At 45.7% G+C, this 24959-nt stretch overlaps 1 protein-coding gene across 1 annotated transcript in view; it reads left to right on the forward strand.

Annotated features, from left to right (window-relative positions):
- Positions 1-24959, forward strand: part of STX18 (syntaxin 18) — a 123361-nt gene that overhangs the window by 55219 nt on the left and 43183 nt on the right. The window contains 2 exon segments of the mRNA XM_032632447.1: positions 13526-13561; positions 13563-13594. Coding sequence (XP_032488338.1) covers positions 13526-13561; positions 13563-13594 — 68 coding nt within the window.

Consider the following 24959-nt stretch of genomic DNA (forward strand, 5'->3'; position numbering starts at 1 on the left):
TGGAGTAGACCCCCTGGTTTCAAATCCAGCTCTGTCACGTGCTAGAGAGACCCTGAGCCAGTAAGTTAGCCTCTCCCACTGTAAAGGGGGAATAATGACGGTACCTACCTCATAGGATCGTACCAAGGGTGAAATGGAGTCATCGGGACAAAGCCCTCGTGGCTCTTCTTGGTGTGTAGTAAGTACTCTGTGTTTGCCGTTATCATTTTGTTTCACATTTTTGTTTACCCAACAACATTTGTAATATGTACAAATTTGTTGCCTATTACAAATGGTCTTTAATTGTCTGTTTTACCTCTACTTTATTGATGTGTGAACGTTTACAAATATTTCTAGTTTCTTTCTTCTGACCAGACTTTCCAAGGTTCTATAGCTGAGTTGCCTAAGTTAGAAAAACCTTAATAAAGGAGGATCCCAAGTACTTGGATCCTTAAAATCACGCTTGAAACTTTGGAGAGCATAAAAGGAGTGAAAAGAAACCAGCAGGGTTTGGTCAGAAGGAACGTTCTAATGGATTGAATGCCAAAAATTGTCATGGAGTTTCTGAGGCGAAAGGGCCTCTGCGGCCTGCAGGTGAGGAGTCCAGGCCCAGAGCAGAGAGTCTGAGGCCCTAGGGTCGGCTCGGGTCCCGGTGTGCCGGGGGCGGGGGGGGGGGGCCTCTCCCTGCTTGGAGCTGGCCGCCCACCATACCTCCTGCTCGAAGCACGGTGTGAGAGCAGGGTGGATGCGGCGGGCTAGCGGCGGAGTGCCAGTGTGAGCGGTGGTCCTCAGAGAGGGGACGCTAAATGCAGAGACTGCCTGGGAGGAGAGCACCTGTGCTGAGAGAAAGGAAGTCCTTGTGAGCCCAGAGAAGATGCGGAGAAGGGGGGGATGGGGTAAGGGGAGCCAGCTGCACCCTCAAGACGCACCTCACAGACACTGAGCCAGCAGGGGTCGGCTGCTCCGCGTGCTTCGCCAGGGCCCCTTGTTGTCCAGTCCACATGTGCGGGCCCCGGGTGAGGGTGGGATGGAGCTTGGGCGCTGCTGTGCCTTCCTCGGTTGTTAGCCTAAGACCTCTTCAGTTAAGAGTACCTTGCCTCACTGCCTGTGAGTCTAGCATGTAAGAATAAGCATTTTTGCTCTCACTGTGGCTCTTAAAACTCAAACCAGCCACTCCTTCTGATGCACAACTGAAGAAATGGCAACCGTTCCAGCTCTGGGGGAGTGAGCTGTCTTGGACGTACCTAGGAGCGTAAGTCAGAATCCGGAGCAGCCTGTGTAAGCGCCGGCTGGGTCCTGTGCACGCATTTCACCTCGTGCCTGGAAGTTAGCCTGATGGTGAGGGGCGGCTCTGCTGTGGAAGCAGCTCAAGGACAGCAGGCAGCAGAGCTGTCATCCAGCCAGCTCTTTTCAGGAGCTGGTCTTGCCCACGTGAGTTGTTCCCAAGCTGCTTTCAAGAAGGGCTTTTCCAGGTGCCCTTCCGCTGTGGCGTTGAGCCTGCATCAGGGCGCCTCTGTCCCTCCTACCTCTGCTCTTTGCGCCTGACCTTGGTACCCGTGGGGGCCACCCGTTGCCGCTGAGGCAGTTAAAGTTGGACTCCGCAGCCAGACCCTCTGGGGCCAAGTTGTGATAAGTCGCGGACTCGCTGTGGGGCCTTGGGCAGCGTGTTAACCTCTCTGGGCTTCAACTTCCTTCTCTTCCATGGGGGTAGTAACAGTGCCTATCTCATAGGGTTGTCATGAGAGTTAAATATACATAAAGCTTCTAGAATAGTGCCTGGCCTGGAGTAAGCAGTCAATAAATGTTAGCTAATAGTGTTACCACCTCCTGTCCTCCACTTGTGCTGTATTTGTGCCAAATCCAGTTTATTTCCTTCCTCTGACTCCATAGCTCTCTGTTCCCCTCAGTGCTACGACTTTGTGTATGACCTTCTAGGTCACAGCTCTTTCACGTGACCTGGGTCCCTCCACCTCCCTTTCCATCCACTGCCTCAGGGCAGCCCCCACCCCCATCCAGGCAGACCTGGCCTCGTGGGTAAGGCCCAGACAGCAACGAGGAGGCAGCGGAAGGAACCCTAATATGCTTGAGCACCTGCTTTGTACCAGACACGGTACCGACATTTTCACTGACAGCTTGTAGTCACCTTCAGTTACTGTCTCCAGTTTATACGTCAGAGGTTAAAGCTCAAAGAAGTTAAATATCAATAAGTTGCAGAAGGCACTATCACTAGTCAGTGGCGGAGCTGGGATCTGAACCCAGGTCTGTGTGACTCTGGAGTTCTTGCTTTGCATTACCCAGAGTGGACAGAGAGCAGGATGCGTGCGCACTCTGCACACACACTCTACACACAGCCTCCGGACCAGACAGGATTTGGATTGGGTCTGAAAAGCGATGTGAAGCCATGTCAGCCCTGGGTTGGAACTCCCTGTCTGTCCTCCCTCCTCCCTTCCTCTCTTCTGCCTTATTATCTCCCTCCTTAATGTGTTTGCCCCATACTGGGTCTTAGTCTGCTTGTCAAGAGAACAAATAAAAGGAAGGTGGGGTTTTTTTTGCACACAGAAAAGAAAGTAATGATGATTAACTAGCGTGCATTTGCAAAGCACGAGCTCTGTCCCCCCAGCCTCATTGTGCACTTTTGGATCAGGTTGTAGGTGAGGAGAAGATCTGATCTCAGAGTGCGGTTAGCAGATCTCGCCGTGATATTTTTGTGGAGGAAACATTTTTTTTTTAGTGGACTGAATATTTGGATTTCAAGTGTGTCTGTGGTTCGTTGATCTGACTGTCCACCGGGAGGGGTCTATAACTCCATGTTTCTTTTTCAGCCCTGTTTTCATTCCAGTTTTTAAAATGATAATTTTTACTTAGAGATGTCTTTAGTGGCAGAATGGCAAATGACAAGGAGCCAGGGGGAAATATGGATATAGTGAAGACATAGTTCTTCATGGAAAAAGTGATTTTAGTTGATGTTAAGTCAGCTTGACTCTGACTTGACGGTGAACATCCTCTTAGGCGGCATTAATAGAAGCACAGAGGCTGGAACAGGGATGTAATGGTCCTGCCTCCTCTCCACCTCCTGTTGACACTGAGTATTGAGTCCATTCTCGGAACCACATTTGACTTTTGAGGCCGATAAATTCCTGCATTCAGAGACTAATAAGTAAGACCAGCAGCCACAAGTGTATTTCACGTAAAGAATTCCTTAAGGGATTGAGAACATTTAGCTTACAGAAGAGAGAAGACTTGCGTGGGGGGCACACAATAGCTGAACTCGATTCAGAGTGAGAAAGAACTGTGAGCTGTGGTGGAGCGGATGGCCCGGAAGAAGCAGGGGCTCCCTGCATGCAAGCAGAGCAGGGTGTTACTTCCTGGAGTTATACTCTATGTCAGCTAGCAAATTGCAGGTTCAGATAGGCCAGGAGTGGACCGAGCTTTGGAAGTGGCGGGTATGTGCCAGCAATGCCAAACCCATGCAGTTTGGGGAGCCAGTAGAATGGGAATTAAAATGTTTAACGAGATTCAAGTGTGAACCTGAAGACAATGAGATGTAAAGAGAAAGCTGGGGCAGAAGGATTGAGGAGGAAGAGGTTGAGAACATGATATGCTTTTACTTTTTCTTGAGGTTAAGAGTCCTAGACCTGTTTTAAAATGGAATTGCGTTGAGCTTCATGGGTCATTAAGCCCTATGGTGCTACTCAGGTTATGAAAATTGTCATGAGTTCGTTCATTATGTCATTAGCACTAAGAATCTAAGATTTTACTTTTTTAATTTCTTAAAAGGAGATAGGGGCTTAGTATTAGAAAATAATACCTTTCAGGTTGCTTGAAGGTTAGTTGCTAATATCAGAAATTAGACCACTAAATTCATCGCAACTCCTGTTAATTGTCCTTGTCCCCTCCGTGTGACCCTCCCTATCGTCTGCTCCTCAGGATCTATGAAGCTGGCGTAGAAGGCTGGAACTAGAAGAATCACTCTCTCTCCTCTTTCAAGTACACATTTCTCTCTCTCTCTCTCTCTCTCTCTCTCTCTCTCTCTCTCTCTCTCTCCCTCTCTCCCTCCCTCTCTCCCTCTCTCCCTCTCTCCCTCTCTCCCTCTCTCCCTCTCTCCCTCTCTCCCTCCCTCCCTCCCCCCACCCCCGCCCCTCTATTAGAAAACATACGCTGAATTCTGGAAACTACAAACCAGTAAGGTTGGCACTGGTTCTCAGCAAAATTCCAGAACAGGTTATTTAACCACTGATGACAGTTTCCTTAGATCAAGAATGTCTGTGTCTTCTTTTCTAGTGAGGTTTCCAGACTGATGGGGTAGAGCACTTTATATATTCAACTAACATTTATGTGATATATATGCACACATATATATGCGTGTATATGTGTATAACGTATATACATGCAGCGAACATTTATAACATTCAGCTAACAGACACTTACAGCATGCCTCCCGAAGGCATCATACAGAGAAAGTGGGAGGTGAACCCAGAATGCCATATCTTAAAACCTCCTAGGGCCCAGCACATTTGAGTGCTTGGTGGATGAGAAATAAGATGTTCCAGGCAAAACAGCAGTGCCAAAGGGCAGAGGCGGAAAGAGGAGGCTGGATCAGGGAAGGGCTCTGAGGGTCTGGGCTCTGGGGTGGGTGTGGGAAAGCAGGCAGAGAAGCTGGTTTGTGGGTGCCCATTCCTTTGGCAGATTTTCAGCCAGTGGTGTGGACAGGCCTGGCTGACCAGTTTACTTTGTGGGGTGAAAAAGAAGAGTCAAAATGTCCTGAGATTTTCTAACTTGGGGAATCGAGAGAGAGAGAGAGAGAGAGAGAGAGAGAGAGAGAGAGAGAGAGAGAGACTCTTTCTCTTTGTGGGGACAGGGAGGGGCTGAGGGTAAGTCAGGAGGATCAAGCGTGAGTGGTTGGATGACTAAGGCTTTGGGACATGTAGCTTTTGAGGCAGCAGTGGGACACACAGTAGACGGTTGAATACGCTCCTGGAACACAGGAGGGAGGCAGGGGCTGGGTGGGCATTTTCTGTAGATGGTAAATTAAGCTATGGGTGGAAGGGGTGGGTTTAGCAAGAATGTGTCAGTGCTGAGCTTCATTAAGTTTCTGAGGTGTGCAAAGGCGGAAGAGGCAAGGAAAGAAGGTGAAGCAAAGTTGTCAGAGGTTTAGGAAGAGAACCTGGGGACAGTGGGGTCCTGGAAGCCGAGGGAGTATGGTGCTTCAGGAGGGGCTTGTGCAAGGACTGCGAGAGTGGCTGCCACCCCTCCAGGGCCCTGTATGCGCTGAAGGGTGGCCTCGTGCAGTAGAAATTAGGGCGGAAGTGATAGGAGGAGGCTCAGACTCCTTGCTTATTACTAAACAATTGCTGAAAGGAAAGAAGTGAAAAAGAACAGTTCATACATGTAATCCCTTAACACACTCACTGCTGTGACCCCAGCACCTAAGGAATGTCTGTGGCCATGCCAGGCTCTGTTGTGGGTGACCAGTCACTGGGAGCTTCTCTAGCACAGGGATGGGGACAGGACTCAGACAACCCTCACTGTGACTTCAGCAGAGTCGTCGCGCTCCAGAGCTGTGACGGTTCTGAACTTTTAGCTATAATTGGTATTGATGCATTTTTCAATTATGACTGAAGGGAGGTGGATTTGGAATTTAGTTAGTGGGCCTCCAGATTAGACTTGGGAACATGATCCTTGTGAAAAGTCGTTTTAGCTTATCAGTAGCTGGCAAACATTTGTACAACAGTGGTTGTTCTGACTGTCCTTTGGCTGCCTACTAAACTGGACAGCAAGCTGTGTCCACTGATTGAATGAAAAAAATAACGATTTTGTGTTACAGGGAACTTTTTACAATAAGCCAGAGGGCCTTACCGGAGTCTCTTTAATCTTTAACAATGGCTGTCTCTTGCGGAGGCAAATTATGCAAATCAGTGCTTAGTGTTTCATAATCAATCAGGTCTTTGTTGGAAGTGTTATGAGCGCCAGAGCAGAATTCCTGTGGGGGGGGAGAGTAGTTAGGGGAGTTGCAAGTCAGGCCACTGCTGTGATCTGCAGAGGACACTGGTGGCTGCTTTGAACCCCCCTGCAGTGAAAATGCAGTCGTCCTTTGAGAAGAATCCCTCAGTTTTGTAGCAGGGTTTTTGTTTTACAGTTTATCTTGCTTTGGGTAATTTACAAAACACCCACGAAGGAGCAGCTAGCAGGTCTGTGCTGTGGATGACACACATAAACAAAGCTGGGCCCGCCGCCTGGGACGGCAGATGGCAGCCATGCTCCAGAGCTGCCTTTGTGTTGAACCTGCCAGGAGTGCAGTGTTTTAAAACCTTGGACTCATCCAAGTGCACGTGTCTATTTCAAAACAGTGTCATTTCAGCTTCAGCCTGCACAGCACAATTAACCTTTAATAATCCTTTGATTCTAGATCAAAAATACAGAACCAGAGAAAATTTTAAAGCCCTTGGGAAAAAACTGTGATATTTTTGAGAGTTCCTGTTACTACTCCTGCTATAATACATGTGTTGCCATCTAGTGGATAATGTAAAGTATATAGCAGACTTACTATGTTTGGAGTTTATTTTACCCTGCTAGTAATTCTTGAAGCGGATAGAAAGTCAGTTCAGTTCGGAACATTAAATCATTTTTGGAGAGCTGCTTTGGGCTAGGCATATGCCCGAGCAGATTATGTCCGATAGACATGAAAACATTTCAAAACAAGATGGTGACATCCCTGAAAAAGAGATGCTTGCGAGGGGTCCTTAACCTGGCCTGGAAATGGCAGAGAAGACTTCCGGGAGGTGTATCCCCTGAGCAGAGTAGGAGTAAGTCAGAAGACCGGGATTGGGAGATGGGGGAGGGCTCTGAACTCGGAGAAGTCAGCAGGGCCAGGAACACTAGGGGGTCCCAGGCTCAAGGAATTGATTTGACCCTGCGGGGCCTGGGGAGTCAGTCAGTATACACTCTTAGTTAGGCAAGATTTACCTTTTTGTTTAAAAACATTTTTTGTCCGGTTGCAAAGATTACACATACGAAGTGTAGAAAAATTTTAAGGTACGAAAAGGTATTAGGAAAAAGCAAAGTCTTCAAATCTTAACCACCCAGACCACCATCAGTGTTTTGATGAGCAGTCTTTTAGATTCCTCTCTCTCTCTGTGGGTTCAGCTTCAGGTCTGTATTTCATAAAATTTACCTAAGTACATGCTGTGTGCAACCTTGGTTTTTCCCCCATTCAGCAACATGCTTGTGGGCAACCCATCCATGGGGTTGAGTCCCTGGGGCTGAGTCCATGTCAGCAGTGCACATATTGGGATGTCTTTGTTTGGTCTCTCCTAGTAAAAGCTTTATGTGTAACAACAGGTAATGTGAGAATCTGTTTTTCCCTGTCAAATGCATCTAATATAGGGACCACTGCTACTGTTTTTTATAATCAGTCTGCTTATACGGTAGATGTGTTTTGTGGGGAAGTTCAGTGTCTTGATGATTTTTGAAATTAGCCTTATTAGAATACAGTCACTTAAAAGTGAACTTGATTTATCTTCAGAGAAAGAAAAGGATGAGTCACATGAATGCCTGTCATTTTAGAATGGAGTTTAAACAATTGTTTAGTTGAGTATCAGCTTTGTGGAGAAGCCAGATCCTGGCTGACCCTGGAGTGTGGCTCTTGGCTTTGCGCTGACCCATAGCTGTTGACATTGCATTTGACCTGAACAAGGCATCTCAGCACTGGGTACTTTTGATCTTAAAACGTTCTGTGTGCACTGTGGTGAGGGCAGCCCTCAGAGACCCACTGCGCTCGGGTGGGACAGTAGGTTTGTCTTCGTGGGCAGACTTGCAGAGGCTGAAAGCACACAGGTACTTGGTTTGGGAGTCAGAGTCCCCTGTTTATTTTGAACCATTTATATGAAATGTGTTACTTCAGTGTCTTCTTATCTGTAAAGTGGGATTATAGTGGAACCTATCCCACAGGGTTATTAGCAGAAGTAAATGAGCTAATTGACGCACAGTGTTCAGACTGATGCCGGCCACACAGCATGTGCTCGATAAAAGTTAGCTATTAACTCGTGCTATTTCTATTTTTAAAGAATCATTTTTACTGCCCTCCCTTTGTAGTGAAGCTCAGGGAGATTAAGCAACTTGCTCAAAATTTCAGTTGGCAAAGTTAAGCGTTTAGGGAGTTTATTAAAGCACCTCTTTTTTCCCAGCACAATTTTGGAACTACCTGAAAGAAATACAGGAGTCAGAAGGTGAAAAAGCCAAACGGAGAACCTGGCTTTAGATTTGTGGCCAAATATGGGTGGAGCGCTGGCCAGAACAGACCCTCTCTGCTGCCTGTTGCCGAGTGTGCTCACTGCTGTCTCCAAACCCTACACCAGTAAGTCCTCTTCCCTCAGATGCGTGAGTGAAGCGTTGGGAGACAGAAGAGGAAGTTTGTCCAGCTGGGGTCCCTCCATGCGAAGCCTGAAGGGGGTGGGGGGGAATCAAGGTCCCCTTCAGAGTAAGTGGTGGAGATTGAGCAGAGATTAGAACCAAGAAGCTCAACCAACTCCCTGGATTCCGTACCCGTTTCTCTCTTGTCTGCCCTGCTCCACCCAAAACCCCACAGTCTTTTGCCCGGAGTCTGCTCCCTCTGCTCATACCCCGCCCCGCACTAGGCGAGGAGGTAGAGGAACTCAGACACGGGGAAGAGACCCAGTCCTGGAAGTTGCCTTCATTACTTGTTTAAACTGTGTTTTGAGGCAGTTTGATGATTGATACTCAAGGGTGATCGGGTCGCCATTGCACCGCCAGTCTTTCTGACCATCCTGGTTCCTTGCTCACAGCTGTGGGCCTTCCTCCCAGCATCCCTGTGGTACTTGCGAATTCCAAGCCTCCCGTGTCACAAACACAAGGAATAACAGCCGAGCTTGGAGGAGGAGACTTCAGTGGTAAAACAGGCACTTTGGATATGGGCACGTTCCTACTTTGAGTGACTTATAAAACGAGCGCGTCTACGTGGAAACATTCAAAAAACCTTTCTTGCAGATCTTTCTGTATCCACTGTAGTTGAAAACATTTTACGAATCAATATATACAACTGCTGTCACATGAAACCCAGTTTATATTTCTGTGAAGAAAAGCCTCAAACTTAAATAAGCTAAATAGTAATAGTCATTAGTCTTTTGACCATATAATGTAGAATAAATAACTTAGCCTTTGAGTCATACAGACCCGTGATCCATGCCACTTCTTCCCCTTATTATCCTGTGACCGACCTCACGTGGGCCTCAGTTTCCATGTTTATCAAACGAGAATGGGGGTAACATCTAACTCATCTGATTGTTATAGGGGAGCCGATGACGGCACTTAGTGAGCAGTTCACGCACTTCTGGCACACACATGCCTGGTATGTCACTCCTGGGTAACATCAGGTGTGTAGTGCACTGTTGAACACAGATACAAGACAAAACAGCTTGCTGTTGCTCGCTGGATGTCTTTCTCGGTTCCCAGTCATCCCTCGTTGTGATTACTATACTGGGAAACTGCACTTGCCACCTGCCAAGAATCTGTGCTGAAATCTGGGCATTAAGAACTCAAGCCTGATACTTAGAATGCTGGGTTCCATTCAGGCTTCACCCCACGTGTTCCTGAGCACATTACTTACCCTGTCTCTGACTTAGTTTCCTCATCTGTAAAATAGGTGCGATGATGTTACCCATCTTGTGTAGCTGGGAGAATTTGATGAGCTAATGTGTGGGGAGATCTTGGAACAGAGCCTGGCATGTAGTAAACTCTCAATGCAGGTTTTGTTGTTGGTGGTTTTTTTTTTAAATGGCATTGATCCTCTTAAATGGAACTTTAAGCAAGGCTTGCAAGTACTTAGAAATAAAATAGCTAGAGATTTTGCGTGGGGTTGAGGTGTTGGTTCAAATGTGGGTTATTACTAGTTTGGCAGCAGAAAATCTGTACTTCAGAATCACCAAACATGTTAAACGAGAGTGCAAAATGGGAGATTTTTTTAAAAATCATGTTTTGTTAAGAAAACATGTCAAGTATATACTAAAGTAGGCCGAGAGTGTAAGGAGCCCGCCTGTGCGCACGTGCCCATCTTCAGCTGTGAGCTCAGGACTGATCCTCTTTCCTGTGCTCCTCCCCACCTCCATATTATTTTGAAGCGTAATCTCAGGTATCACGTCATAAGAAATTGGGATCACGTTTGTTGTACTTTAAGGGAAACTTCTTGTAAGCATGTTTTCTGAGATGCCTGCGGGGCCTTCTTGTTGCTGGCACTTATCCCCTTGCACCATTCTACCCTGGTGGACTGAAATTAGCTAAAGCTGGGGGGTGCTGCTGGTCTAGCCTACGTAGTAGATTCCTTTGGGCCTGTTCAACTTTTCATTGAAAACTATGACTCCTTTTTTTTTTTTTAAAAAAAAAAAACTGTTTTGGATAAGGCTTTAAACAGGTATGCTATGACTGAATGTTTGTGTCACCCCAAAATTCATATGTTGAAGCCCTACTACCAATGGGATGGTATTTAGTGGTGAGGCCTTTGGGACCTAATTAGGTCATGAGGGTGGAGACCTCGTGAATGGGATCGGTAGGTACCCTTAGAGGAAGAGACACGAGACCACCATGTGAGGATTCGGCAAGGAGGCAACTCTCTACAAATCAGGAAGAGGGCCCTCACCAGGCACCAGATATGCTGGCACCTTGACCAGGACTTTCCAGACTCCAGAACTGTGAGAAATAAGTGTTTGTTGTTAAAGTCACCCAGCCTGTGGTATTTTGTTATAGCACCCCAAACTGAGACAAAGTGTACTAGTTTCTTATTGCTGCTGTAACAAATTACCACAAGTTTAGTGGCTCAAAACAACAAAAACTTACTATCTTCTAGTTCTGTAGGTCAGAAGTCTAAAATGGGACTCCCTAGACTGAAATCAGGGTGCTGGCAGAGCTCTGTTCTTTTCTGGAGATGCTAGGGGAGAATCCATTACTTTGCCTTTTCAAGCTTCCAGACGTTGCCTTCATCCTCTGGCTCCCTTCCTCCATCTTGAGAGCCAGCAATGTTGGATTGAGCTCTTCTCCCGTTGCATCGCTTTGACTCTCTCTTCTGCCTCCCTGTTCTCCATTTAAGGACCCTGTGATTACATAGGGGCCTACCTACCTGGATACTCCAGTATTAATCCAGGGTATTCTCCTTATTTTAAGGTCAACTGATGAGCACCGTAATTCCATCTGTCACGATAATTCCCCTTTGTCATGTAACATAATATAGTCACAGGTTCCAGGGGTTAGGACTTGGACATCTTTGGGTGGAGGTAATGGCATTACCCTGACTACCACAGTAGGTATAACCTTGGGGATTATCAGTACCCACTATCTATTCAACATTTAGTAAAAGTTTCTGAGGCTCTGCTTTGCACAGGAAACTGCTGCCTGGACAGGTTCTGGGGAAAGAGAGAGGACCCTTAACCTCTAGGAGCTTGCACTCTGGGAAGAGAAACCAGTCGGTAATGAGTCATTGTGGTCTTTGTGGTCTGTGGGGAGCGCGGCAGGGACTGAGGCCACTCAGGACTTTTGGAGCTGAATTGTGAAGGCCTTGAGTGCTGCATTTGGGGTTTGGTACTCAATCCCATTGGTTAGGCCCAGAGATGACAATTAGTTGCCCTTTGGCAAGTCGGCCGGCAGAGATGCTTCCTTTGGCTGTCAGTGTGTTTTAAAACCAGAATTCATCCCTGCCCAATGCACCGCGCCTTCCATTCCTCTTGCTTTACCCCCTCACACTGCTTACCTGGCCCCTTTGCAGGCTAGGGGTTGGGGGAGGGAATGGAAACCACTGAAATGTATAAACTTAACTTGATTAAATCTTGTATGTGGGTACAGTAAATACCTTGTTTGCACATCTCTTAAATTTTTTTTCCCAAACAATCTTAAAAGTCAGATTTTAAAATGCAGCATCAGTGGAAAATAGGAGTAAGAGTGTGAGGAAGGCAGCTGTGGCTTAGTGGTTGAAGACGGGACACAAATTTGAACTCAGATGTCCAGGCTTGCCTCTGAGCCCCACCAGGCACTAACCATGTGGACTGGGGACGAGTCACTTAGCTTCTGCAAGATTCACTTTCTTCCCAACTGGTTAATGAGTGTGGTGACGTCAGTGCCCACAATGGGCTGCTGGGAAAGAACAAGGTCGTGTGTGGGGGAAGTTCCCTCACGGAGCCAGGGATGCTGGACAGACTCTGGCTGTCTCAGTTGTTTGTTTGTAATCTGGTAAATAAATGAATATTGTGGCCATAGTTCAGTTTTTCTTTGATTCATGTTCTTATAGATGCCTAAGGGTGCTTTTCTGAACCATATTTGCTTTTAGTCTAGGACTCTCGTGAAAAATTTACTGAACCCTTACTGACCTGTCTCCAGGACAAATGCTGAATGTATTCTTTAGTGGTAAATACTATTTTTGCATTTAAACATTTACTCATTCCACAAATACTGACTGACACCTTCTGGGCTTCCATGTTGTGCTTAGAGCCATGCGGGAAGCTGTGCAGCCCCTCCTTGCGTAGTTCCTAACCCCCAAGAAAGAGGCGTGCATGGCAAAAGTGAAGCCAGAGGACGTGGCTGTGTGTAGCTGAGTGCCCAGTGGGTGGGATGCAGAAGTGCTTTTTAAGTTCAGAGCAAAGCGAAAATTAGCCTGAGTTGGCCTTGACAGAAAAAACTTTCATGAAAAAGATGAAAGTTCAGCACATCCTTCAAGGATGGGGGCTACGTATGTTTGGAATAAGTACAAAGGACATTAGGAGGAAACTAGTGTGAGCTGTGGTCAAAGGACGAGCAGGCCACCAACTTAGTTAATCATTCTCTCCTTCTGGGAAACACTTTTGTCCATGTTGACCATGATCCTAGGTTTCTTCCTACCTATTTTTTATTTTATTTGTTTCTTAATCCCTCATTCCACAACATACTGACACATGCTTTAGTACTAGAAATGAGCCATCACAAGTTCCGTCCTCTGTACTTTTTGTGTCTGTTTTGTTCATCCCGTGGAAGTAGGGAAAATGGGAGACTTGCTTTGTAGGGATAAATTGTTGCTCCTGCCATCTTTTCTTTAATTCTGCTGCTCTGCATGGGCCCTATTTATACACTTGATAGCTCCAGCCTTAGAAATCCATCCCCTAGAACACTTGGAAGAAGGAATATTTGTCTATAAAATTTTGGATATAAGACACATAAGGAAATGGAATTGGCCTTTATTGAGCACATTGCTGGTAGTTTACTAGACATGTACTATCTCATTGAATCTCGAAGTTCCTTAGAGATCATCTCTTCTGTCATGTCACAGATCACAACAATTACAGGAAGAAGGAACCCTCGGTAGGAGACCAAAGACCCAGGAATGGTGGGTGACTTTCCCCAAAGCCACCCAACAAGTCAGTGATTATACAGGAGTCTAAAACCAGAGATATCCAGTTTGTGTAGCTTCAAAATCTTTTTACTACCTGCATTCCATTCTCTACTAAATTTAAAATTTGTTGCATATGGAGCGTAACATATTTATCCATATAAATCGTTTGCTTTCTTTTCATTATAGATTTCACACATTGGCAAACTGAGAGATTTTCTTCTCCGAACACAGGAAAGATTATATTAATGCTTATAGGTAAGTGTCTATTTCTTACATGATTTTAGTGACTGTTCTTTTCCATACCTATATTCCTTTTGAGCTTTTTGTCCTCACTTTTTACTAACTTAGGGTTTGTAATGGGGAAGGTCAGTTTGGCAGTGGAAGAATATCTGCAGAGCAAAAAGGGGCTCCCCCCAGCCAAGGTAAGCTCAGCCATACCCCATGTCCTCAAAAGTCACCATATCCTCACAGCAATGTCCCCTATTCTGATGTTCCCATGTGTCTGTAGCTCTTTGTGTGCCATATATGTTGTGAAACATGCAGAGAGAAATGGGGCAGTTCTCATTGAATGCATATTGCTTGAGCAAATGAAGAGAAAAATGCAGGTCATGTAAAAATGCCATTTGGGAAAGACAAGAGCTCTTACCTCTAGTGAAGAAACTTTTGGTTAGGTTGATCTTTAAAAAGAAAAAGCATATTTTGATCGAGCTTCCAAAATGGCTTCCTGGAATAGACTCCAGCTCTCAGTAGACACAGGAACCACCGCCGTGCAGATATCATGCTCCTGCTCTTCCCTGACCTACATTTGCACCTGGCTTTAGTGTGGCGTTTCTACCATAGGAGTCAGCTTCAAGTGTATTACCTAAATTAATGGAAAAGTTGGATTAGACATACGAAGTGACATCATTAGAAGCATCTTTTTAGGATTTGCATCATTATAAAACAAGGGATTTTGGGCCTTCAGAAGCCTTCCTATCGCAGTTATGAAAATACAGAAAAAATCTGATTTTTTAAAAAAACTTTGTCAATATATGCAAAAAATGAAAATGTTTCATATAAAGTCTTTTAACAGAGAAAATAATTATGCCCCAGGTGAATTTTAAATAATCTCTACCAGTTTGTCTACTTTATACTTTTAACCTGTATTTCATTTGCCATAATTTTGGAATATACTAAATTATTCTAATGCTTAGTACCAAGAAAACCTTATTTTAAAGTTCTCAGTTAAAATAGTTGGTCACCACTAGATGGCAGTGTAAATTTTAATTTCTAAAGGTGTGTGTACAATCAGATGCTAATTTTATAGTGCATAAAAAATGGAAGCGACGGTCATTTTGGAAAGCTTAATAAAACTGGTATAAGCCTGTCAGTTCCAGCTTCTTTCTTTAGTACTTTACAACTTAGGTTAAATAAGTGGTTGTAGAGATCTCTCATGGAAATCCATTATTAACTCCCCTTTTCCTTGAAAAGGCATCCAGCCAGGTGAATGCTTTAAAGGTTGGTTTAGTTCAGGCCACCCTGTCCCCTTATTAACCATGCAAACCTGAGAAAGTCACTTAATCTGTAAGATGCAGTGTCTTCCTCTAAACCAGGGGTCAGCAAACCCCAGCCTATAGGCCAAGTGCACTCCGCTGCCTATTTTTGTACAGCCTGTGAGCTGAGAATAGTTCTTATATTTTTAAATGGCTGGAGGGAGAATAATAACAATAGGGACTTCCCTGGTGGCTCTGGTTAAGACTCCTCCCTCCCAATGCAGGGAGCCCGGGGTCGATCCCTGTTCGGGGAACTAGATCCCACATGCATGCCACAACTAAGACCTGGTGCAACCAAAAGAAAGAAAGAAAGAAATATTAAAAAAAAAAAAAAAAAGAAGATGAAATTAAGGGAAGATGCTGGGCCAGTGCCCCACCTCCTCTTCCCTGGTTAATCAAATACACTGTCCCTCCTAACAGTATACTTGTAATACATAAGAAATAAAACCAGTTTTTTTTAAAAAAAATAATTATTATAATAATATTTTACCACATAAGAAAATTTATGAAATTAAATTTTCAGTGTCTATAAATAAAGCTTATTGGAACAGCACCACACCCATTCATTTGAATGTTATCAATGGCAGCTTTTACACTATGACAGCAGAGCTGAGTGGCTGTGACAGGCTATATGGCCCTCAAAGTCTAATATGTATACTATGTGGCCCTTTTCAGAAAAGGTTTAAGGAGCCCTGCTGTAAATAATGAGAGTGATGATCACTTGCCACTTGTCAGGAGATTCAAATAAGACAGTACAATTGAAATGCAGTGCAAAAAGAAAAAAACAATGAGGGGACTTCCCTGGTGGCGCATTGGTTAAGAATCTGCCTGCCAGTGCAGGGGACACGGGTTCGAGCCCCGGTCCGGGAAGATCCCACATGCCGCAGAGCAACTAAGCCCCTGCGCCACAACTACTGAGCCTGCGCACCACAACTGCTGAAGCCCGCGTGCCTAGAGCCCGTGCTCTGCAGCAAGAGAAGCGACCGCAGTGAGCAGCATGCGTACCGCAACGAAGAGTAGCCCCCGCTTGCCGCAACCAGAGAAAGCCCGCGCGCAGCAACGAAGACCCAATGCAGCCAAAAATAAATGAATTAAATAAATAATTTTTTTTTAAAAAGCAGTGGATTTATAAAAAGATTATAAGGCTGCTATTCTGTAACTTTGCAGTAGTTTTAAACTTTTGATTATAATGGTGGGATTAAGGCATTTCTCCTCGAACAGCACAGCTCAGCTCCATACAGTGTGTCAGTGTTTCCAGAGCAGATGTGGACTTAACTCTGAGTTCTCATGCCCCTGCTCAGGACAGTGGGCAGCTGGCCTCAGCCTCCCCCTTTCCCGGCTACCATGGCAGCACACTCTGGGGCGGAGGACCAGGCTCCCTGGAGCCCATCTCACCCTGCCACTTACTGGTTGTGTGGCTGCAGCGTCAGCAGAACTAGAGCTCCTGAGGCTTTCTTAGTCTTGACCAGTCATTACCCCATTATAGAAACTCAGTCTTTAATTCCTTTTCCCAGTTGCAGTTCATGGCCAGCCAGTGCAGTCTGAGTTTCACTCCTACCCCTGTTTTGGTCCCTTTGAAAGATCAGGGACTTTGAGGGTCAATCACACCTAGGTTCTAGTCCCAGTTCTGCCACGTATTAATCATGTAAGTGTATACAGCTCACTTCACATCTTTGTGCTTGCTTTTTTTGTTTGTTTTTAAATAAAATGTGGATAATGTTCTTGTGAGGATTAAAAGAGATGTGTGAGAGCTCCTGGCACATAGAAGCCCCTTGGTGAATGGTACCTGAATTGGAATCCCATTTGACCTGTGATGAGGTTGCGGCAGTGGTCAGTTGATAAAGAAAGCACCTCTAATTTCCTGCCAGAGGGGGGAGGGAGGGAGAGAAAGAGCGAGAGAGGATGCCAGAGTCAAGTCGACCTGACAGAGATGGACGTGTTCTCAGCGTGATCACTGGTGAAACCTAGGGTGGTGGCAGAGGTTAGGTCTGCAGGAGGGTGACCTTGCTGAAGGCTCCTGAATTAGACGCACTCAGCCATTAGTGCCACTGAACGGTCACAGCCCCGGAGCACAGGGAGCACAGAGGCCCCTGATAGCATATGAGAGAGAGGGCAGGCAGATCCCAGAGGAGAGGACAGACAGGAGTCGTGGCTCCATGTGTGTTCACGCCTATGCCCAGGTCCTTCTGCCAGGCTGCCAATCAGAGAAGTGCCTGCCCCCAAGGGAGGGGCAGGAGGGAGGATGCTCAGGTTAGGTGTCACGCTAGAGGAGTGGATTCATGTAGAAACATGAGGACTAGGGAATAAGCATTCCCCTCCATGCCCTACATTCCCTCCAGATGGAGAAAGGCCATCCTTATCTTCTCCCATCAAGCTCTCCCTCCCAAAGGTGGTAGACTGTTTAAAGCCTTTCTTTTTTTTACTGCTCTGCCTCCCAATGCGATGTGCTGGCCTTGGCTTGTTACTGAGGAAGATTTTGGATGGAGTGTGATCATGGAGGTGGAGAGAAATATTACCTTCAGACCCATTAAAGCTATGTTAGCTTGGCATAATCAGGAAGCTGTAATCTTTTCCACAATGTAGAGCTCAGACTTTATTGACCCATTTAATTTTTTTTAAATAATGACATTTTACTAGAGCAGAACAGCATGCAACCTAGGTAGCCTCTGGCTGGATCTCTTGAATGATTTTAATTAAAACTGATTCCTCCACTTCTGGTAGATATACCTTTTCCTCAATATCCTGGCAATGAAAACAATACCACCTGGGGGAGAAACTTTTTTGGTTTTTGTTGTTGTTACTAATAGAATAACCATACTGTCCATTTCCAGTTTAAAAAGGTTTAATATATAATGTCTCCTAAGGAACATCACCTTTTAATTGAGTAATCAGTTTTATCAAATTAACCTTTAGAACTTTTCAATTTCACTGAGCTGAGTTTCCACTAAGTCAAAATAGAGTAGGAGGATGTTAATCTCATGTTTTTGGAATTAGTCGTTTATAGGTCTGCTCCGTCCACAGGGTACATAGCCACTTGGAAGTGGGTACCTGTCTTATTTATTTGTTCCTGACCCCGTTAGCCTCCGTTTCCAGAGAGATGGTTTCTATTAGGGGCGGCACAGGACTCGCCACCCCTCTGCTCACTGCTCTCACTCTGCCCGCCTTGACCTGACTGGGGAGTTGGGAGGAGGGTGGAGCGTGCTTGCCCAGCCCCTTCCCCTGTCTCTTGGGTCTTCTGCCTCAGGTAGAGTACATTCTGTCAGGGTTACCATGTTAAGCCAAACTAGTTAAGAAAACAAAATATTTGGGGAGGGTTGGGATAGGGAAATAAGTCTCTGTTGCTTTTCAGGTTCTGCTGAGGGGAGGACCATCCATTCCCCAGGAACCTGTGGGCTTCCTTCTCTTCTTCCAACGACCCCCCCGCCCCCGAAAATGTGGACCCTGGGGTTGGGGCGTGGGAAGGTGCCGCACTGAGGGAGGAGAGGAGCCTGGCCTCCTGGTTGGCCCTGGGAAGAGCCTCAGGCTTACTCCTCCCTCTTCTCTTGGGGTCCTGTCATCAGGATGGACACATTCCCTGCCCCTCTGTGCCTCCACTTTTCCAGGGAAGGCTCTGGAAGAGGGGTGCCTGCAGGTCTTGGGGTGGGAGTGAAATAAATCTGGGAGGGACCTATTAAGGAACACAGTTGTGTAGCTGTGTGTCAGGCCTCTTCAGGTCGGCCTCAGGCATTAAGTGAGGTCATTCAGAAAGTATTTGGCTCTTGAGATATTGATTGATCAGCCTACTGAATCCTAGGTATTGCCCGTGATGATGGGATGCAGTAATGAACAGACAGACAAATGTCCCTGCCTTTATGGAACTTATATTTTGGAAAGGACGACAGACAAGAAACAAAATAAATGAGTAAAACATAATAGTGTTAGAGCAGGATAAATGCTTTTAGGGGGAGGGGAGAAGGGAAAATAGAAAATGTCAGGGAGGGTACAAGTTTATAAACGTAGCTTAGGGAAGGACTTTTTAAGATGGGGGGACATTGAGTAAACACCTAAAAGAAGTAAGCAGTCAGTTTATATAGATATCATCCAGGGAAAGGACATTCCAGAAGGACATTCAGTTTATATAGATATCATCCAGGGAAAGGACATTCCAGAAGGAGAAGATGGCAGCAAGTGTAAGGTCCTAATGCAGGAGTATGTCTGGAGGGTTCAAGGAACAGCAGGGAGACCAGGGTGGCTGGAGCAGGAGGGACTGGGGAGTGTGGGGTGGTAGTTGAAGATGAGCTCAGAGGGGGCAGCAGCCAGATCTCGTGAGCCGTCTTACGGCTCATGTAGCTCTTGTGAGGACCTCGGCTTTTTACTCTTGGGGAAGCACAAGAAGGTCCGTACAGAGGGTTGATAGGATCTGAGTAACTTTCTAACAGATCAGTAAGGCTAGTGTGTTAGAATAATCTGTGTAGGGACATGACAGAAGCAGCAGACCAGCTGGGAGGCTACGGTTACGTTACAGTCCAGGTGAGAGATGCCGATGGCATGGCCCAGAGGGGTTAGCAGTGGGATGTGATAACGAGGGTCACATTCTGGAATTATTTTGAAGGTAGAGCCAACGAGATTGTTAATGGATTAGCTGTGAGCTGGGAGAGAAAAAGAGGTGCAAGGATGACTCCAGGTTTGGGGCCTGAGCAGCTAGAAGGAATGGAATTGCCATCAACCCAGATGGGGGAGCATGTTTGAAGAGAGCGGGCAGGAGCTCAGTTTGGGGCATATCTGCAAACACAGGTTAAACATCTGAATAGAGACGTTGAGCCGGCAGGTAGATATACGTGTCTCAGGTTCAAGGAGAGGTTCAAGCTGAAGACATAAATTTGGACTTGTCATTGTAGAACTGGTATATACGCTGACCCAAAAAAAGCCACGAGCCTAGCTGAACTCACCAAGGGAGCAACGTAGACATTGGAGAGATTGAGGGACTGAGGGTAAAAAGGTATCAACAAAAAGCCTGAAAACGAGCAGCAGCCGGGGAGATAGGAGGGAAATGGGAGAGTGTGTTGTCCGGGGAAGACAGAGGAGAAAGCAAATCAGGGGAAGGGGAGCCATTAGCTCCATCCAATCTGTGGAAAGTAAGTGAGGGGAGGGATATGACCCAGGGGTGACCTGAGGAGTGAGGACCACAGTGGGGGGATGAGGGCAAAAGGCCCTTTGGATGAGGGCAAAAGGCCCTTTGGATGGGGTCGAGAGAGAATAGTCAGGAAGATGGAGGACAGGGTTGTAAGCGTCTCAGAGGAGTTTTACTGAAAAAAGCGGGGAAATTGGACAGTAACTGGTAGGAGACATGGATTTGAGAGATTTTTCTTTTGTTTTTTTAAGTTGGGAGAAATAACAGCATGTTTGTATGTGGCTAGGAGAGATCCAGTAGACGGGGAAAATTGATTTTATTAGGAACTAACACGTGTTAGTGTTCACTGTGTGCCAGACACTGCATAAGCACCGTGTCTGCGCAGTAATTCTTTTACAGTTGATGGTGCACGAGAGAGAAACTGGGGCCAACCTGGTGCCAGGTGGAGGGGGCAGAGCTAGGAGATGGACACCTCATCCTTAGTAGCTGGGGGGAAGCGAGGTGGGGAGAGCTTGGAGGAGCTCTCAGAAACCAGAAGCACAGTTATTACTGATGCTGCAGATGGGGACGGAGGTGTTGGAGGTTTGAGCTGTGAGGAGAAGATAGGAAACAGGCACCTGGGAGAGTGGGAACGCAGACACAGTGAGAACATACTGCATAATTGCCAGGCACCATTAGGGGGCCATGTGTGGTTAGTAATCATATAAAGCCAATATTTTGATCTCTGTCTGATTCCCGCTTGATCCTAAACTCAGCTGCTGGTGAGCTAGTAACTCTCTGTTCTCCGTACAGCGCCGGTCTCCGGACTCTTAACTCCAAATGGCCCTTCTCTCATTGCTTCCCGCTCCTGGCATTCTTCCAGGAGCCAGACTTTTCCTATAGCCCTCAGAAGTTTAGGATGGAAAGAGTCAGATCAATTAAACAAAATCCAGGCAACCAAATATTTTTTGAGTCCGTCATGTGAAAGCAGTCTGTTATTAGTTTGTGGACTGCACCAGTGTTCTGTTCTCTTGATCAGGCCACGGTGAGCGTCAGTAACCTCAGCCCTGTGTCAGCTTTGTGGCCACTGTGCTGTATGTCACAGTGACTTTTCCCTTTCTCCTTCATAAATTATAGAACTTCAGAACTTTACTTTGTCTAGATTTTATCACAAAGTGTTTAGAAGACCATTTGCCCTGGTTTCGCTTTTGAAAACAAAGTATCAATCGTAGAACATCTAGTCTCAAGAGCATTACTTCTGTCCTTTTGAGTTGCATTACAGGGACAAGTGTTGTTAGCAGCTTCTTTCTTTCATATTTCCAGTTCTTTCTCCTCTTCCTTCTGTGCTCTTTGTTTCTTACTACTGTCTCTTGCTCACCCAGGCCCCAGATCTCAGGGTCTGCTGATGCTTTGCCTCCAACATCTACGCTGTTCCTGACGATTTTTACATCTCAGATCCATCACCCCTTTTCAGTCTTGCCACCCACGCTCTACCATGGCTCCTGTCTTCAGTTCGACAGAAATTTACTAGCCCCTACCTGTGCTAGGATATAAGATGAATAAGGCAGGATTCTCTGCCTGATTTCCATAACCCATCACCTGATCTTCCCCCTCTCTTCCAGCTAAATGTGGAATTGCCACATTTATCTTCATCGAGCTCTGCCTTTCCACTGGCTACAGAATAAAACTCCTCAAGTCATACTGGAGGCCCACCAAGAACTCATCGCTTCTACCTAGCCTGTGCTCCAGCCAAACTGAACCACTGACTGTTCTCCAGACAGGCTCCCTCTCTCCCGATTCCGTTCTATTGCTCAGAGTGTCTGCTCTTGTCTCCCACGGCTACATCCTGCCTTTCAAGATTTAGTTCATAGATCACCTTCCTTCTGATGAACTAATAGGGAATAAGCATCCCCTCTTCTGAACCCTTCTACCTTTTATGACTCAAGAAGTGCTTTGAGCAGTGGTTAAGAGTATGGAGCCAGGATGCCTTGGTTCAAATCCCAACTCTGCTAATTCCTAGCTGTGTGACCTTGGCAAGTTACTTAACCTCTCTGTGCCTCAGTTGCTTCATGCGTAAAATGGGAATTATAATAGTACCCACTTCATAGAATTTTGATAATTAAGTGGGTAAAATACATGTGAAGTGCTTAGAACAGTGAATTAGTGTTAATGCATGGACCGTGTTATATGGCTGTTAACCTTTGTTTATGATGTATAGTTGTGTGCATAAGCCTGTAGACATTACCTGTTGTGATAGAGTTTATTGAGAGCAGGGTCTATGTTTTGTTCGTGTCTGTAGCCCAGACATTAACAGTTTCATTTCATAATGTATATTGGGCATATACCATGGGCAAGGTACTACACTTGCTCATATTTAATATTTATAGCAAAAATGAGATCGTGGCCTTTAACTTTTGTCCAAACCTTTTCAGTAACCTTTGGAACAGAGTCTAAAATAACTTAGGTTATTCTCTCTCCTTCTCTGTCTTCAGGAAGTATCTAATTGCATATTAAATTAATAGGCAGAATGTCCATGGTATTTTGTAATTTTGAACTTGCCCTTTCTTAACATTGTAACCAACCAGATAATTTTTAAAAGCCTATTCCTTTAAATTTCTGAACCAGCGAATAAACTTACTCCTCTGGTTTTTTCCTTGTTTCTCCCTGAAATAAATTGACTAATTGAAACCTATACGTAACATAATCTCCTTAAAGCTGAATCTAATATTTAGATAAACTGAAGTCTGTAATAAAATTATTCCTCTGCACATCATAAAGGAAAAAATCAAAGTTTGAAAAAGTTAGGTGTGCATGTCCCGTGAGAATATATCTTTTGGAATTATTTGCCAGATGGTTAACCTTTTCCAAATAGTAGTAATTTTGTTATGGTGATTCTTAATTTGGGGCTATGTCACTGGCAAGCGTTCGTTACTTTTGATGAGTGTTTCAAATGCCGATTATATAGCTAGTGCTGTTCTTACAACATCACAGCAGAATCAGAGTTTGAACCCTTTCTCAAGTTGCTCCATCTCCTCATCCGTCACGTCCTGAACTTTCCATGCCGTCTTTGGCCCCGCATCTTACCATCTTTCCTTCCACACCTGTGCTTTCTTCTGTGCTCTGTGTCCTAGGCGTCTCCTCGTTTACCTCCACACCCAGTCAGCCCAGTCTTGTAGACCCAGTCTGTGAGATCTCTCTCAGATCTGTTATGCTTCCTCTCCCCCACTGACATGGCGTTGCCCAGGCTCTGTTCATCTCTTCCTGGATGCTCAGTGCCCTCTTAACTGGGGTCTGATTTCATCCACCTCCAGGCCAGCGACCACAGAAGACCCCATGCAAAATGCAGATTCCTCTGTTTAAAATCCTCCAATGACTACGCCAGCCAGCAGTCCCCACCTTCTGTACCGTAGGAACTCCTTGCCAGTTGATAGTGGCATATTTGTATTTTGTATGATTGCTGTATTTGGGGGAACCTATTGATACTGAAGAAACAGCTAATGCAGATTTGGTAACTTTAAATAAATGTGTACTTATCATAATCTCGTCTGCATTCCTTTGGAAAATTGTGTAGACATATGCTAGGCACATTCAGCGTGGAGACACTGACCGGGTGCATGTGATGTGCTGCCCCTTGAAATAAATTAGGAAGTCCCAGAGGTCCATAGCTAGGATGCTTGGTTTACAGGGACCACCTGGAATACTTCTGTTTTCCCTTTCATTCTCAGATGTGTCCTGTTGTAGATCATACGTTATGTGGTCATTCCAACCGTGACCCACAGGCTGGGGATTTGGAGCAGGTCTTCTCCCGCTGTCTCCTGTGTGGAGACTCTTCCTCTCCACCTGCCCAGCACCTCCCCTGCATGAACTTACCACTCCCCGCATGGGTCCCACAGTCCACTTCCAGACCAGTGCCATCCACTGCAGTTCCTGTGCCCCCCATGTCTGTGCCAGTCTCCCCTGTGGTGTGGTACCCTCTGTGGGAATCAGAAATGAGCCTTACTTAATTAACTTTGAACCTCCAGCCCCGCCACAGTGCCTGACATATGGGGGGCTAGTATACAAGTGAGTGAATGAATGAATTGCAAGGATTAAAAAGTAAATAAAATACATGTTAGGCACCGAGAATAGTGTCTGGCGCATCCTAAGTGCTCAGCTAATGTTAGCACACTTACTGTGTGTGGGACAGCATTTTTAGGTATTGGGGAAACAGAAGTAAACAAGACAAAGTCCCTGCTTTCATGAAGCTTGCATTCTCCTGGGAGGAGATGGACGTTACTATTTCAGAGTGCTGTAGAGGAAGACAAGCCAGGTAAGGAACGTATAGTCGGAGAGGAGTAGTGTGATTTGGGAGGCTGCAGCCCTCACATCACAAAGCAGAGTGTGGGAGGGCGGCTTTGGAGCTGAGAGACAGTGACTTAATAACCAGCACAGACTATTTACAACAGCTGAGACATGGAAGCAACCTAAATGCCCATCAACAGATGAATGGATAAAGAAGATATGGTGTGTGTGTGTGTGTGTGTGTGTGTGTGTGTGTGTGTGTGTGTGTGTATATACACAATGGAATGTTACTCAACCATAAATTAGAATGAAATAATGCCATTTGCAACCACATGGATGGACCTAGAGGTTATCATACTAAGAGTAGTAGGTCAGAGAGAGAAAGGCAAATACCATATGATGGCACTTACGTGTGGAATCTAAAAAATTGTTACAAATAAACTTATTTACTGAACAGAAACAGACTTAGAAAACAAAGGGGTTACCAAAGGGGAAAGGGGTAGGGAGGGATAAATTAGGAGTTTGGGGATTAGTAGATATATACTGCTATATATAAAATAAACAACAGGGCTTCCCTGGTGGCTCAGTGGTTGAGGGTCTGCCTGCAGATGCAGGGGACATGGGTTCGTGCCCCAGTCCGGGAAGATCCCACATGCCGCAGAGCGTCTGGGCCCGTGAGCCATGGCCGCTGAGCCTGCGCGTCCGGAGCCTGTGCTCC

Source organism: Phocoena sinus, chromosome 5 (assembly GCF_008692025.1).
Source record: "Phocoena sinus isolate mPhoSin1 chromosome 5, mPhoSin1.pri, whole genome shotgun sequence".
NCBI classification, from domain to species: Eukaryota; Metazoa; Chordata; class Mammalia; order Artiodactyla; family Phocoenidae; genus Phocoena; species Phocoena sinus.